Genomic DNA, 16,844 nt, shown 5'->3' with positions numbered 1-16,844 from the left:
ACACACACACACACACACACACACACACACACACATACACACTACATACATACACACCTCTACACTTACACTAACGCTTCTCTTCCCCCTTTCTATGTTTCTAATTAATTGGGTTTTTTCCTTATTCTTGACAAACTGCAAAAGGGCAGCATGGGTGTAATGATTACGCTCTTTACCATTGATAGCAGAAAACATTCCATCACCGCATGGAGGATTTTTTTTAATTGAGCGGAAATAATCTAAGTTTTGTGGATGGGAATGTGAAACATTTACAATCTTGTTATAATCACTAACAGGGTCGAAGATTGCCAGTGCCCCCGGCCACTCTCAACGAATTTTCCGCGCTGAGTTCCGGCCAGACTCTGACACCCAGTTTGTCAGTGTAGGTGTGAAGCACGTCAAGTTCTGGTCGGTGGCCGGCAGTCAGTTGATCGGCAAGAGAGGAATCATCACCACCATAGAAAACGTCGGACCTGTGAAGATGCAGACCATGTTGTCCTTGGCTTTTGGAGCGGTCAGTACCTTCTCTCAGTATTTTGGGAACAGTTATGAATACACCTTGGTGATCTTCTCTCTTGGTTTTATTAATTCTTTAAACCCCATCGGACACTGGGAGCATCCGACAGTAACAACCTTGTTCCCCATAGGGCACGGGGAGCGTCCGATACTAGTGACAACTGTTCCGTTTCATTTAGTTCTAGTTATTGCTTGTTTTTCAGAATTATTCCCTAACCGAGTTTGTAAAAAAGTAATAACTTAACCTTTGTTTTGACCATTTAGAAGTTGGAGGCAAGCTTTTGGGCTTAAAATGTTAAAGAGATAAGGAAAGAGCATTAGTACTTCCTTAATTGTATCTTTTCTCTGTATTTTAGGAAAAGTGAAGGCCAGATCCTGAGGATATCTTCTTCCTGTTTTGGGGAAAATCATAAAGACACCCTGTAGGATGAACATTTTGTGTGTCTAATTGCGAATACTAATTTGAACTGCTGGGTACTGGGAAAAGACCAGGAAAATATCAGGGATTTTTTAGAGCTTTGAGGAGAGAAATGAGTTGTGAACCATGATTTCCATTGTCACTTTCAGATCTGGCTCTTAAAAAAGAATTTGTTTTCTCTTTGACATTTCGGTGATAAGGATAAGAACTTCATCTTTACAGATGTTCACTTCAAGAGAAGCGACTGTTTTATAATTTTTCCTGTGTTTGTGTTAGAAAAATGTGCTTTCCTTAGCATTGGCTTCGCTTGTTTTTCTTTATCCTGTAATGAACAGGGGTACTTAAAACCTAATATGGTACAAATAACTGCTATCTTTCTGTACATTTGAAACAGACATAATATGATCTTAAAATTGCATATATAATTAGCAGTTATTTTTAAATCAAGGCTTTATTGGCCTTCAACAGTTTCATGTTTCTTTAGAGCCTTCATATTGTCTTTGACAAAGATCAGGAGATTGAATGATCTGGGTGTTATTAAGGGGTCAAAAATGGAAATGTTACTAAAATTGCAAACATATTGTTCAAATCCCCAACCGACAGTTTCAAAGTTTAATTTGATCCAGTTTGGACAAAAATAGTTTTAAGATTAGAGTTGAACAAAAAATTAAAATGCAGTCTATTACAGGTCCACCGTTGGTTTGTAGATGACGGCTTTTGAGTTATTTGTTTTCTTGGTGTACCTTGTCAAGGTTTGTGCCTGCTCCTTCTCCACAGAACAATGTAACCTATACAGGAGCACTGAGTGGTGATGTGTATGTCTGGCAAGATTCGAACCTCACTCGAGTGGTCCAGAAGGCTCACACCGGTCCTGTGTTTGCCATGTTCACCACTCTGAGGGACGGACTTATTGTTACAGGAGGAAAAGAGTTGCCGTGAGTCTTTTTCTAAACTCATTTTCAAGAAACGCACCAATTGGCTTGTGTTCCTATTAACACATTACACCCTAAGGGTCTGGACGGGAAGTCCATTGTTAGATCCTAAGCAAGGGGAAGGAACCCACCTCCTGTGAATACAAGCCTTTAAAAAACACTTTAAAAAAAATGCTAAACAAATTTTAAAAAATCCTGAAAAAATAAACGTTAAAACGAAAAATGAATGTAGTTTCAGAGAAATATAGCTTTATGTATGCGCAAACTGTTGGAAATGGTCTAACTTTAGTTCAATCGGGGTGTCCAACCCGTCACTCTAACTCTCACAGCCTTGCGGTCGGGCCCAAGATCTAAATTCTAGATTTTCTTCGTCTGATCAATCTGAATCGCCCCAAACTCTTGCTACAACGTTTTCATCAAAATCTGAGTCATCTGAATTGTCATATTCTTGTTTTTGCTGAAATCCATCGTTATTTCCTTTTTCGAACTCAATTGTGTCGATTTTCAACAAGTCGAGACACTTTCGAAATGTCGGTAACACGATCGCACTTCGTTCGGCTCTAATACTAAAACTACTGGCCCGAAAAATTTCATTTCGGTATCAAATGAAAGAAGAAACTTTTTGCAATAATTATGCAAATCAAAATCTTGGCCCCAGAGTCTCATCAAGGCGAGACTTTGTTTCTAAAGACGCTAGGTCGGCGCGGGCGGTTCCGGGCGAGTCAGGGTGGAGCGCGTAAGGGAATTCCCGGGTGGTCCCGGGCGAGCTAGGGTGTAATGTGTTAAGAGAGTACTGTATTTGGTTTGGTGAATTGCAGTTGAGACAGGCAAGGTGTATCAAATAACTTGCTGAAAAAAAAAGAAGACAAGCTGACAAAACAGCTTTTCAGTCGGTCAATCTTACGTTGTATTAAACTCTCTTTTAAGTGTGCTTGGTGTGTATGAGCAAGAAATAACGGTAGGAATATTGCTGGTAATGTTTAGCTTCAACAGTTTTTTTCAAGTCCTTTTTATTTCTTATAAGAAGACATCAATTTTGTTTTACCCAGTACACACCCCCCCTCCCCCCTTTCTCTTTTGTGTCTCTAGATCCAAAGAAAATGGGCCTGTTAAGCTGTGGGACCAGGAAATGAAGAGATGTCGTGCATTCCCTGTGAGAGAAAACGGAACTACGGCTGATGTGGTCAAGTCTGTGTTCAGAGCTAAGGTATTTTATTGTTTTTTTATGCCCAGTTTATTGGATACCTTTGCTCCACCATCATTTATGTGTTATTTGTTAGAAGTCTCAAGTCATGCACAGCATTTGGTTTATTCCAGTAACTTTAAGAGTCCTTTTTTATTTTGAAATGTGATCTAATCTTCACTTTTTTGTTGGTTATGATTTCAATCCTCTATGAAACGATTATTCCTGTTTGAAGTTCAGGCAAGTCTTTTTAATAACAAGTTATTCTCTTGTCTCAGAAAGATCATTTCAGGAGTGGGTTTTTTTTTCTTTCTTTTTTTTTTTAGGCGTTCTTTTAGATACCTTGCTATTTCGGACTGAATAACCACAGCTGTTTAAATACTCTTTGGTCAGTCTAAAAGGAATTATGTTGTTATATTCTACAGGGCAAAATTCTGATTGGTTCCAAAGACAACAGTGTGATGGAGATATCAGAGAAAAGTGGCACTGTGAATGTGGTAGTGGCTGGTCACAGTGAGGGAGAAGTCTGGGGTCTGGACCGTCACCCAACAAGTGCCAAGTTCATCACGTCCAGCTACGACGGCACGGTCAGGTTGTGGGACATTCCTTCCAAGGTGAGCTGACCTCTTTGAGATAGTGCTCAGTGCTGTGTAATGCTCATGGCACCCTGTTCTGAATGCTCTTGTTTGAAGTATTTTAGAAAAATCCTTGTGGGTGGTGGGCAGAGTGCTCATGGCAACCTTTTCTGAATGCTCTTGTTTGAAGTATTTTAGAAAAATCCTTGTGGGTGGTTGGCAGCTGGTTTGCTCCTTCTTTCCTATCAAACAACTGTCATCCTTATTTCTCCTCCTTCTTTTCTTTGTATGTTACTCTCTAGTTACACATCTAATCTTCAGCACTTTTGTGACCTATTTAGGCTGCACGTGCTGTGAAACTCTAACTTAAACTGTAAATCTTTGTCTCCGAGGGGTTACAGACCGAAGGGCTAGAACCCAAATGGCCGCTGGATCGGAAAAGTAAAGTAAAGTAAAGTAAGTCTCCGAGGGGTGTGAACCCACTACGCCAGGGCCCTTTTTTGGTACTTAATCTAAAAATGATAAAAGGGCCACTAAATTCGTCATTAAATCAAAGCAAGTGAACCTATTTTGATAGTCCTTCATCTAATGAATGAACTCCCAATAAAAGAGTCCTGTATCCGGCAATCGCCGAAAAGTAATTTGATATCAAAGTCGACATAAAGGAATGTGCCTGAGCCGCCGCCAGCAGCTTGCTGGCTCAACTTTTGGAAATGTGAGCCATGGTACTGAGAGCGGCTTGTCAGAGATAATGAGTTAAAAAATCCTTAATTACTGAGCTCCACTTAAAATTTTTTTTGGTGCTCTAAAAGTTGGAAAAAGTAAAGGTGTTATTGTTAGACATGTTTGATGTGGACTGTTGCAATACCTGTCAGCAAGAAACACTCTAAGGCATCTTAAATGAGATGAGGGAAGATCTACATCCCATATAATAGTAAGATGATAAAAAAAACTAAAAAGCATTTGTATTGCACATATTCCTTCTCATCACCAAGCTCTATGCACTTTACATTCCTTATTATTACCCCAACAGACTGCAGAACACTCACAACCATTCTTGGCTTCCCAGGAAGCAAACAGTGTAAGCAGCCAATTAAAGGCCCAAACCCCAACAAACTGACAAGGTCTTTCGCTGTCTGTTGATGGGTACCCATTTCCACCTGAATAAAGTGAAAGTTCATATGTTCGTTTTAAGCACAAGGGGGCTATCCCGAAAAATGCTGTTTTGAGAAAATCAAAGGAAAGTTTTTCCCCCTCGTTCAGTTTCTTTAAAAGACAAGGAGAGTTTTCTCTATTACCAAACAAATATACACACCAATGAAACCAAACTTCTCTTATAGGTAGGGCAATACCCACTTTTGGTGTAGGTCAAGATTTTTGGAAACCCCCAAATTCTGGGTTAGCCCACTTGTCCTTAAAAGCGACCATATAAAGTGTTTCTCCCAAGGACACAACATGGGGCCTGTGATGGGGTTCGAACCCACAACTGAACCCAACAGCCAAATCACTAGACCACTGACAACTCAAGAGACTCTCAAACCATGTAATGGTTTTTATAAAAAAGTGATTTTTGATTCTTTTACACTGTATGTTTGAGTTCAGTCATTGAAACAATGTTAGCATTAGACACCAAGGAGACGAAGTTAACGAGGTACATTAACAGTTTTAAAATATATATTTTTATTCATAACATACTTAAAGGTCACCAAAACATACCAGAATCAGAATTTATCATCATCATCATTATCATTCGCCTATTTCATCCTGGTATTAGGTATAGGCTGCCATGAAGAGCTCTCCACCTGTCTCTGTTTTGGACAATCTTCTCCACCTTCAGCCAGCATTACTTACCCATACTCTAGTTGATACAACGTTCAGCCTTAGAGCATTTGGTATGATTTTCTGCTTTTGTTTCAGTCTCTGGTGGCCAAACTTGACGTGACTCCCGCTCGCTCTGTGACATTCAGCCCCGACGGTGAGCTTATCGCTGTCGGCCTCAAAACTGGAGAGTTCTTGTTGTTGTCTACCACTGGTCTCAAGCTGTGGGGCAGGAAGCGAGACAGAGCCGGATCTATCAATGATATACAGTGAGAATTTTCCCTTTTTCTCTTTCTTCCTATCTCTCTCTCTTTCTTTCTATCTGTCTCTCTGTGTGTCTCTCTCTCTGTGTGTGTCTCTCTCTGTGTCTCTCTGTTTTACTCTCTCTCTCTCTCTGTCTCTCTGTCTCTCTGTCTCTCTCTCTGTGTCTCTCTTTCTCTGTCTCTGCCTCTGTCTCTCTCTCTCTCTCTCTCTCTCTCTCTCTCTCTCTCTCTCTCGCTCTCTTTTACTCTTATTATTTTTCTCACCGTCTCTCTCTTTCTATCGCAGTAAGATTTGGTTCAAGCTTTTTCTTTTGCTCTTCCACTCTCTCTATTTTTCTGCTTGCTCTACTGTGCGAGAATACATACTTATCTTAATCTTTTCTGACACTTGTTAGGGCTTGACCATGTGAAAGTTGTTGATCTATCAACTAGAAAAATAAAAGTGGCAACTCGGCATATCATGAAAGCTTCTGTTAGATGATTTATAGTTATAGTGAAATTGAAGCTATTCTTGTGTTTGTATGTATTGTTTTCTAAATTTTTATTAACTTCGTACGCAACCCTTTTTTCCTTGTTTTTTAAAGTAGATCTATATGTGGTAGTGAATATCAAACTAATCACTTCTTTGAGAAATATAAAGATCCTCTTTATGTTTTACTTATTTACGTCTCTTATAATGGAGGTATCTTGTTAAAAATACAAATGTGACTGCTATTTTACAGAGGAACATGGCTAATTTAGTCTGAGTCATCGCACCATTTAGGTTTGTAAGCAGGAGATAGGAATGCCTTTTATCAGTGCAGGTAAACTTTTGTTTTTTATCCCCAATCTTTTGAGCAGTGACATGTGACCAGATTGAGGGTTAACTTTGTTTCACGGTGCTTTTTTTGTCCAAAAGTATTGTTTTATCCAAGTTTGAAATTATGTCATACATTTTTATGCTTAGTATGTAGTTTTGCTCCATTCCACTGAATTTGTCTTAACTGATTTTTCATCAACATTCTTCTTATAAAACAAATGGGTATTTGTATTTACTGATTATGGCTGTCTTTTATATATAGCTTTAGTCCAGATGGAAAGATTCTGGCTGTGGGCTCGGAGGATCAGTATGTTGACTTTTATGACCTGACCAAAGGACCAAGCCTCCCCCGCTCTGGGTTCTGTAATGGCATTGCAAGTTTCATCATCAACATGGATTTCTCCGCTGACAGTAAACATATCAGGGTGAATATAGATCTTTGTTTGTGTGAGACAGTGATGAACACGTAACAAGTCTAGCACAAGGAAAAGGATAATGCTTAAATTCTCCTTATTATGAAAAATCAAATTAATAAAAACTGAGTGAACTGATAAGATTGTCCTTCCATTTGCTGTACAGCAAAGTCATTTGTTCACATTTGTATTGTTGCTGATTCGTCTTTCCCTCTTACAGAAGCTGAAATGACCATTCTCCTAGGAGCAGACTACTTTTGTTTTGTTTATATTGCAGTATAAAACAAGGGCTTATATGACAGCATAACCGAGTCAATATTTTGCTCAAGTCTTTCTGTTCAAAGATTTAACACTTTCCCTACCGCGAGCCGAATTTTGCGGCTCACGGACGTGGCCTCGCTAGACTGAGGGCGGCAAAATATGGCTCATGTGGCTCGCTATCTATTCCAATCCAGTAATGAAAAGACATGAAATTCTTCGCCGATCTACATTTTCAAAAAAATAGAATAGACTTCCTGTTAGTAGATAGGAAAGAAAATATAGCACCGAGAGATGATTTTTAGTCATTTCAGTGCTTTTTTTTGTCCCGTTCGACAAGTAAAAATGAGAAAAAAAAGCGCTCCCCTAACTTCAGTATATGTCTCATATTTTCACTTCTATATTAGGTACACATACATAACTTTCAGTATTTCTTTGCATTGCTTGAGGCAACCTACCTATGAAGTTTGAATGATGCTGTTGTTGTACTTTTTTAGATATGACCTCTCAAGGCTGGAAAATTGTTGATTTCATATGACACCTTCGATATTGCATAATCATTTTTAGAAACCCCAAACTAATATAATTGGAATAAATCTTCAATACTGTATCACCATCTGATAGATTATTTTTTAACCTTCAGTTTGATGGGCCGTATGATATGGTTTGTGTGTGTTCAGTTTGATGTTTTAACATTTTCCTGTGGTGGGTAGGGGGGTAAAAATAGGTCAGGGAAAAGCCCTGGGCCAGTGAGTGGTGGATTTTGGCCTGGTAGGAAAAGAGTTAAGTGTGTGCTTATGCACTTTTTTGTCACTGTGAATAAAATACATCATTAGTATCAGACAAAAAAGACTACTATGATTGATTGATAAATCATTTGGCACTAGATAATGTATTTTAGTAGAACATTTGGGCTGGTTTTATTTGGGCTTTTTATGTAGGACATGCATTATCAAAGCATGGTTTAAAAGTATTTCTTTGATATTTTGTTTGGAAAGCGAAAATAATTTGTTTTAAAGTTTGAAATTCTCCTGGTCAAAAAGATGTGTTGATCAGTATGCAGTTTTGTCAACTCTGTAAATGCGAATGTGTAAATGAATCATTTCCTCAAGACTAAGAGCCCAGACATTGTTCTTGTAGGTGTGCACTGGAGCATATGTGAACCAAGTTTACACAGTTCCTCAAGGAGGCTTGGTTGAGGATGAAGGTGTCACAGAGAAGATCACCTGGGCCTCCTGGACAAGGTGGGTCTTGTTCTTTTGGTACAGAAAATCTGGAATCTGTTTTAGAATATTTTCTAGCCTGGCGACCCAGAAAGACTCTTCACAAGTATCTGTTTTGGGTATAGATTGTCACTGTCATAACACAAATGCCTTTAGAGTCCTGTTGTTTTGAAAATGAAAAAATAACCCCAATAGTGTTTATCTATGTCTTTAGCCACTGTGAAAATTTCAAAATAATTAGATTTTACCATATAAAACAGTGCTATGTCGAGGATTTTATTCAAGTGGCAGATATTTTGCCAATAACTTTAAGTCTGAAAAAAAAAAGACTTTGCAATTTGAATCATAACTGTAAAGATATGGCTTCTTTTCTAGTTTGAATAAAGGCCTTATATATATAAATCAGTTGCACTGTGATTTGAAAGACCTACAGTGGACTTGCAATGCTCTCTGAGAGGGAAATGCAGAGGAAGAAGAAAAACAATGAAAATTGCTAGCACAATAGTACTCTGTTGTACAAACTGAAGTAACAATGATCCCGGCATGTAAATAATGTGATCTAAAGATAAAAATATAAATGTAATCTTTGGTTCCATTCAAGTTGACTGCTTTTACTTCCTTGCTGTAGAAAAATAGGTGGGTGGGTGGGGGATGCTCTGGTGTGGTTTGCTCCTCCTTTCCTGTCAAACGTCTATCATCCTTATCTCTTCCCTCTTTTTTGTATTAGTTATTCTCTTGTAACACTTCTAATCTTCAAACAGTGCATTGAGAACATATGTATTAGATACAGAAAGTCAGACAGGTTTCTTTGAAATTTTTCTTCAGAGTGGCAGAGTGGGTATTCTCACCACTGGCTCTGAAGGGAAGGAGTATTCTCTCTGGAGATCACTTAAGTGTTTAGGAATTTGTGGTCTAAAGCATGTTTCAGCTAGAATGTACAATAAATAAATGATCTAACTTTCATCTTTGATTGTTTTCAGTGTGGTTGGTCGTGATGTGCTGGGTATATGGCCAGAACACTCTCAAAACGCTGACGTCAACTGCTCTCACCTGTCTCATCTTGGCAATGCTCTCGCCACTGGAGATGACTTTGGTTATGTCAAACTTTTTAACTTCCCATGCCCAGACAGTTTTGTAAGTACACCCATATCATGCTTAGATTTAGCCAACCCACTTCCCTCATCTCATCCCCAGGCAGACAATGTGGGTTGTTGTACAGTGTTGTAGGTTTCAAGTTAGATTATATGTAGAGTCTGTATTTTAAAGACCACATCTTGCTGCAATGGTTGTGCAACTGCAAACATGTCACTAACATATTAAAGTACATTTTAAAAAACTTCCTGAATGAGGCTCAGGTTTTTCCTGCTCTGGTAATGACAAACAGTGAGGATATAACTGTGGCCTGTCAGTTAGCCCTCTTTCCAGCCATATCTGCATTCTCAGACCCTTAATCAAACCCTTTCCTGCTCAAGGTGGTGCAAACGGGCTGATAAAAGATTTACTTGATTTGTCTGGGTTTTTTTTTGTATCTATCACAGATTTCAAGTCTTTCTTTGGTATTCTGCTAAAGGTCCATTCAGAGCTAGTGATATGCTTTTATAAAATCCCATATGACAATTCATATGGTTCACATAGTTGCCCAAATCAGCTAATTTTATGATGCGCACTGTATGTAAGGAAGGCGCATCATCTCGTAAAGTATATATGTGAACTGTCATAAAGAGAGTTTTAAGTATAAAAAACTAGAAAGGAACGCTTATATGAAAGAGTGTCTGTAAGAAGTGAACATGACAGAAGAGTTTTCAATAAAATCATTTTATGACTACGGGATTGAAGAGGGTTAGTTGATTGTTATGTATAACCTGCACTCATTGACAGGCTGAACATAAGAGCTACCCTGGCCACTCTGCCCATGTGACGAATGTACGCTTCCTTTGTGATGACCGCCATCTCGTGAGCACTGGAGGAGATGATTGCTGGTAAGTGACTGTCAGATTTAGCGATTGTGTTACGCTCAAGTCAGTTTTAAAACCGACTTCTTGAAAACTTTTCAGTATGCTAAAACAACCTTAATGATGAGACAAAGCACCTAAGTTACCACACAATATTTTGATATTAGTTGTTGTGCATATTAATAACAACAACAACAATAATAATAATAATAATAATAATAATGATTATTATTATTATGTTTTTGATGATGATGATGATGATAATAATAATAATAATAATAATAATGATGATGGTAAAGATCACTTTTACAGTGCCCACTCCCTGATGGCTCCAGGCATGCTGGCTCTTGATTTTGTTGTTGTTGTTGTTGAGGACCTGCAGAATGAATGACATTGGCAATTACTTTAGAACAAAAGAGAGTTTTCTATTTTCTTCCAGTTACATGGATTGGGCAAAGCACCATTGTTTTATGCAAGGGTATCTTTTTCCTCTGGACAATTTCTGGAATTCTGGAAATCAGGATTATTTTCTTGTTTGTTTATTTATTTGTCCATTTTAGAATGTGAGGACAACTAGATTTGTGCTTACAATTCCAGAAAGTACTAAAAATATTTCTACTCGGCCTACTAAAAGCACTTCAAGTTCCTCTAGTGTGATGCAATGCCTGCTTTTTCATTTCTTGAGAAAACCAAAATAATTGTCATAATGTCATCATTCATAAGATGGCGACTGTTGCTTTATTTCTTTTAAAGCAGAACATCTGCCATGTGAGTCCTCAACATAGGGTTTTTAAAATGAGGTTTAGCACTGGGTCAGATATACTGGATATAATATTTAATATAGTTTTCTCAAGTAGTTGGAATTGAAAATGTTTCAAGCCCCCATCGACACAATTTAGATTGATGAAGAGGCTTCTTTGACCATACCTGTCAGGGCCAACGTGGGCTGAGTAAGATGAAACATCTCAGCAGACTGATAAAGATACCTGATGAAAGAACTTCCCCTTGAGGAAATTTGAACTCATCTTTTCTGTGTTCGATTGTTTAGAGCTTTAAACATTACTCTGCAGACTCTGGTTATTTTCCTCTTTGCTACTTTGCAACTGACAATTAATTGATCTTGCAACGGTTGACATGTTATTTACAGAATGAGAATGAGTTTACATACACAGCTGCTAATGTCATTTGGTCCTCAATATTTATCCCCAGTGTCTTTGTGTGGAAATGTGTGTAGACAAGGCCCTAGCACACCATAGCTGTTCATTCAAGCAAGGTACACGTTGTGAGATTTTTACAGCTGAATAAATGGATGGATGCAGCATTTTGTAAGACAAGACATAATACTGTATGGAATGAAAATGTGGTCATTTAGTTTCTGAATTGTTGTTCGTTTATCCTAACAATACTTTTTCTTTGTTCAGCTTCTCAATGTTTGTAAATGGTCACATTTTGCTCTTAGTTTTGTAATTTTTGTGAAATGTGAGCGGCCTTTGAAATGCTCCCATCAAATAAACCTATTCATAAAAGAACAATACCATTTTAAACAATGTGACTGCATTCCAAGTGCACAAGTTTTACAAGATCTAAAGAATAATTAATCTTTTTTATGTGGTCAAAAAACATTGATTAGACCTATAACTTGAACATTTTATTAACTCTGTCCAATTTATCAGAGAATCTTCATGTTTTACCACACCTCACACTTCATGTTGTTGTGACATTGGTCCCGGATCACATGTCATTTTGGATGTTTTTCCGTCCACGCTCGATGTAATGTTGAGTTTAATTTATTGCACATTACTGTTTCTTTCTTTCCGTCCCCTCGTTCAGTAGATTTATTTCTTTTACATGATTTTTATCGCAAACTGGACAAGAACATTTAAAATGTTTTATTGTATTTTTCTGTATTTTAAAGCAATTTTCAGTGAAGTTTTCTGAAACTTTTAGAGGTACAGTTTATGTATTTTACCCTTTTTTGCCCAAGGAGAAATATTTACTGTTGGTGATGAGCACATGTATGAAAACTTTATCTCATATCTGAGCAATGAGCTCACAATAGTTCTCACTCATTGGGTCACTGTGATTACGCTTTAAAAAAATTTCGTCTGATTTTTGTGAATGTGATACTAAATCTTTGGTTGTGGAATGTAAATGTCTGCAAAAGTTGTCTAGCAAACTCAAAAACAATTTTGTCTTTACATGCCTTACCAGGTGAATATTATTTTTCTACATTAATTGTATGTGATATGCTTGTGATCCATATATATATAACAATCAGTAAATTTAGTACGTGTACATTCCTCATGAACAAGCAAGCACTGCCTATCTGCTGTTCACTAGCCTTAAGTCATTTCTTTGTTTTCGTATTTCATATTGTGTGCATGTCTTGTTTTATAAACTGTGGTATAATTTTGCTTTGATGGGGTTTTTTTCGGGGGTTATTTCTGTGTGTAGCACTTAGATATATTTAGAATAGGAACATTTCAGAATCAGTTTATTCTGTAAACATAAGAACGTTGATGCTGGTACTTTTGTTGCAGTTCATATTGTCAGATTTTCTTTTTATGCCCCCCTCCCCCACCTCCCTTTCCTCAATTCTCCTCCTAAGGACTACAGGGCAGTTAAATAATTTAAGAGTAGGGTCTGAATAATTGTTGTAGACAGCCTTCAAAACTATGTAATTAAAAAATACCGTGATCTATTCAAATTTTTGTCAGTGTTGCATTATTTCATGTACAATCCCTTCTGGTTCTTCAGTATGGGATGTGATTTTCTTTATGGTTATAGTTTAGTTGCAGCTTATTTAGCTTTGTTGTAATCAAACTAGAATTTTAAAGTGTTATGTATAATTTGTTGGCAATCTCCAATGTATTCAAAAAGTGTACGTCATGAAAATTGTTTCATGATGTTTTCATTTTGCTTTATCTTGTTGTATTTGTCTAATTGTTGATGTTGGCTGGAAATAGTTTAGAAATAATTGTGTGTTTTTATTATCATTCCTCAACTCCAAATATATAGAGAATTGTGCGCTATAATTAGCTATAGTTGACTTTTCTCATGTCTTTACATTCCAAATATTTTTTTAATGACCATTCTATCAGTACCAGTGTACCCATTATATTTCATTCCTGTAATACCTAACGTTTGATCTTGTATATTTTAGTCATTCAAGTTTTTATCATTTTATCATATATGCTACTAAAAGATATGTATGGCAATATGTACTTTTTTAGCAGTTTTATCCACCTCTTCGTGGAGAGGATAAAACTTTTTTAGATGGTTGTTGTAAGCTGTTTCCTTTCAAGAGAGGATGAGAGAGCGACAGAGGCAGAGAGAGACAGAGAGAGAGAGAGAGAGACATAGAGAGAGAGAGAGACATAGAGAGAGAAAGACGAAAAGACAGTGATTTTGGTCAATGAAATTATCCTGCCACCAGTTGTGCCTATGAGTTGCCGTTCAGTAAGGTAAAGGGGCATTTGTAGAAAAAAAATGTTGTGAAGGATCGCATATCAAATTCGTGTTCAAACATAGGTCATCATCATTGAATGCTTGCCAGATTCTTAGTTAGTTAGTAATTTGTTTGTGGCCGTTTGTCACTTACTTACAAGTATATTTTAGACCATCGATATTACTTTTTTGTCGTGCCCGTTCACCTCAGAGAAGTACAGGAACAGGAACAGAACATGAGTTATCTCCAGAGGGTTGTTTTAAGAAAAAAAACCTACTTTGATGTTGTTGAAGCAAAAATACCCAGCTTCAAGATCAAGCATCCATGGAGATGGCTGAGCACCAACAGAGAAATTAATTCTCTACATATCTCCTATATAAGAGCTAGTGACTGGGGTCAAATCTTGAGTTGAGCACCCATCGAAAGAGAAAATATATCGGCACTTTTTCTCTTGACCTTAATACATGTAAGACATATCTAAAGAATTGTTATTATGACTATTGATTTAGAGTATTTAAACTCCTTAGGTAAACTACTTGAAGAAATTGTACTTTAAGTATTTAATATTTTTAATAAAAATCATATACCAACATATTTTTCTTTATGAAATTCATTTCTTTCACTGCATGATCATGAATCATAGCAAAAATCTTTTGTTTTCAAGAATGTTAACTGAAATATTTAAGTTAAGGGCTGAATGTATGTACTGGACTTAGCATTGATGCTCCTTACCATCTTATGAAAGGTACAGGAAGAGGCTACATATCGATGGTGTTGCGCTTCAACTCTAATCATGTGACTGGTTTCTTGAACATTTTTCAACTCACAATTAAAAACCTTTTTAATTTAAATGATAAGAGAAGACACAAAAAATACCCCAACATACTTTTAAACTTGTTGCAGAGCATGCTGACTCCTTGATTTTTATTGAGGACCCACTGTTTGATTTTGGCAATAGTTATAGAACAAAAAAGAGTTGACTTATTTCTACCAGTAGTTAGAGCAAAACACCATCGATATAAAAGCTTTCCTGCTCGGCTGATGGTATGTTGCCCATTTACACTCAAGCTCTGGGCCTGTTGTTTTGAGGTTTGTGAGTTCACTCTGTCTCCCATAACTTTTTTATTTATGAATATTTCCTAATGAATTTCTGCATGTGCATTTTACATTGAACCACATTTCTATTGATATGATCTTGGGGGGATTTCATTAAGAGATAGATGGAGAAAAGTAGGAGTTACTAACATGATGTCAAAAACAACACCACCGAACAACATAAACAACACTCATTAGAGTAATGATAAACTGATATTTAAAAAAAGGGAATACATGTTGTGTGAGTGTTTGCAGGTAAAGAGGAAGTGACAAGAGACTTTTCCTACCTTATACAACGCTCGTACAATCCATATATGGTCGCTTTTAATCACAAGGGGGCTATCCCGAAAAATGCTGTTTTGAGAAAATCCAAGGTAAAGTTTTTGCCCCTTATTCAGTTTCTTTAAAAGACAAGGATAGTTTTCTCTATGACCAAACAAATATACACACCAACGAAACCAAACTTCTCCTCCTGCAGGTAGGGCAAAGCCCACTTTTGGTGTAGGTCAAGATTTCTGGAAATCCCCGAAATTCGGATTAGCCTGCTTGTCCTTAAGAGCGACCATATATACATGTAAGCCTACTAGTAAATAATTTTTGTGCGGTAGATGTGTAGATCTATATATAATCTTCTCTTCGAGAGCTAAAATCTGAATCTGACGCTTTTGAATGGGGGGCAACATGGAGGTAAACATAAAGGGAAGGTAGGCCTACCTCAAAAATATTTACAAGATTTTAGCAGTAACTTTGCTTATAATTGGTGTCAAAACAACCTCGGTCACAGTCTCGTAAATTCTACAGGCCATAGGCACACAACTAAATACACGGTTCAGGCCCGTAAATTCTACAGGCACGCAGCGAAGAGGTTAAACTAGCTGGTCTACTTTTTTTTCCTTTTTGTGCAGAATTTGGGAGGCAGCGTGGTGAAATCAGGCGCTCGTCAAAATATTGAAAATAAAAAAAACTGGCATTTTTCCGCAGGTTGGGGAATTTTTATCGAATTTTTGTTTTTTGGCTCAACACCTTTCATGCCCATTGAAGAACACATTTCAGTGTGTAATTTACTAAAATATGTTGATTAAAGGCATAAAACATGTAAATTTTCAGTTTCCACGGACTCTCAAGCTAAGGGAATAACTCAACTTTGGCGGCCATTTTCTCGCTCATTTTACCTTTGAAACCAGGCGACCCACACCTCCTTCAATCACCAATATCTTGACTTGTATCCAAAATAAACGGATATTTTTGTATCAAAAGAAATGCAAATGAACAAGTTTAAGATAATACCAGTAACCCCATATATGCTCAAAAATTGACGAGCGCCTGGGTCCACCGCGTTGCAGCACATTTGCATTTTTCCAGCATAGCTAGACCAGTATTTTGAAAAAAATTCTTATCTTTAACTTTGGCAAACAAATAAAAAAAACGGTACTATTTAAAAACCACTGAAATGTTGTGTCGAGACTAATGTGACAAGCACCATTTCTTTCATGCAACATGGCATGTAAGACCAACATCTTCCCACTTTCTCAAGTGACATGAAAAAATGTTCCACAAATGCCTGCTAAATGCTGGGCTCAGTTTCGAGAAATCTAAAATATATGGTTATGGACTTCTTCTATTGAATGTTGGCATATCGTCGCCTCAGAACTATTTTGTCCAAAGTGCCTAAGTACACTTTGGACAAAATAGTTCTGAGGTGACAATATATATATATATATACATTGAATACACACACTGGCTTTCTAATGGTAAAACTTGGGTAATGACATGCAGAACATCACCAATAAAATGGACTGGCAAAGCCATTCATTGTCTCCATTAAATGTGAAGGGATCTGTAGTCGTAAAAATATTGAGCAGCTATCCATGTTTTGGAATTGAGGAATTTAAATAATATGCTCCTCTTAGCAGATGGTCAGTCGAAGAACTTAGAATGGAAAACCACTGAT

General features: G+C 37.2%; 1 protein-coding gene across 2 annotated transcripts in view; it reads left to right on the top strand.

Annotated features, from left to right (window-relative positions):
• Positions 1-14,391, top strand: part of LOC101856313 (echinoderm microtubule-associated protein-like 6) — a gene marked incomplete in the record, with an annotated part of 44,350 nt that extends 29,959 nt beyond the window's left edge. For both annotated transcript variants that reach the window (XM_013087010.2, XM_013087007.2), the window contains 10 exon segments: positions 297-514; positions 1,712-1,869; positions 2,956-3,073; positions 3,475-3,663; positions 5,542-5,711; positions 6,767-6,929; positions 8,316-8,419; positions 9,379-9,532; positions 10,277-10,377; positions 11,560-14,391. In XM_013087010.2, the coding sequence (XP_012942464.1) occupies positions 297-514; positions 1,712-1,869; positions 2,956-3,073; positions 3,475-3,663; positions 5,542-5,711; positions 6,767-6,929; positions 8,316-8,419; positions 9,379-9,532; positions 10,277-10,377; positions 11,560-11,584 (1,400 nt within the window).
• Between the last annotated feature and the right edge of the window lie 2,453 nt (positions 14,392-16,844).

Source organism: Aplysia californica, unplaced genomic scaffold (assembly GCF_000002075.1).
Source record: "Aplysia californica isolate F4 #8 unplaced genomic scaffold, AplCal3.0 scaffold00020, whole genome shotgun sequence".
In the NCBI taxonomy this organism is placed as follows: Eukaryota; Metazoa; Mollusca; class Gastropoda; order Aplysiida; family Aplysiidae; genus Aplysia; species Aplysia californica.
Note: the sequence above shows the minus strand (reverse complement) of the source record. Positions and strands in the feature narration are given on the sequence as shown.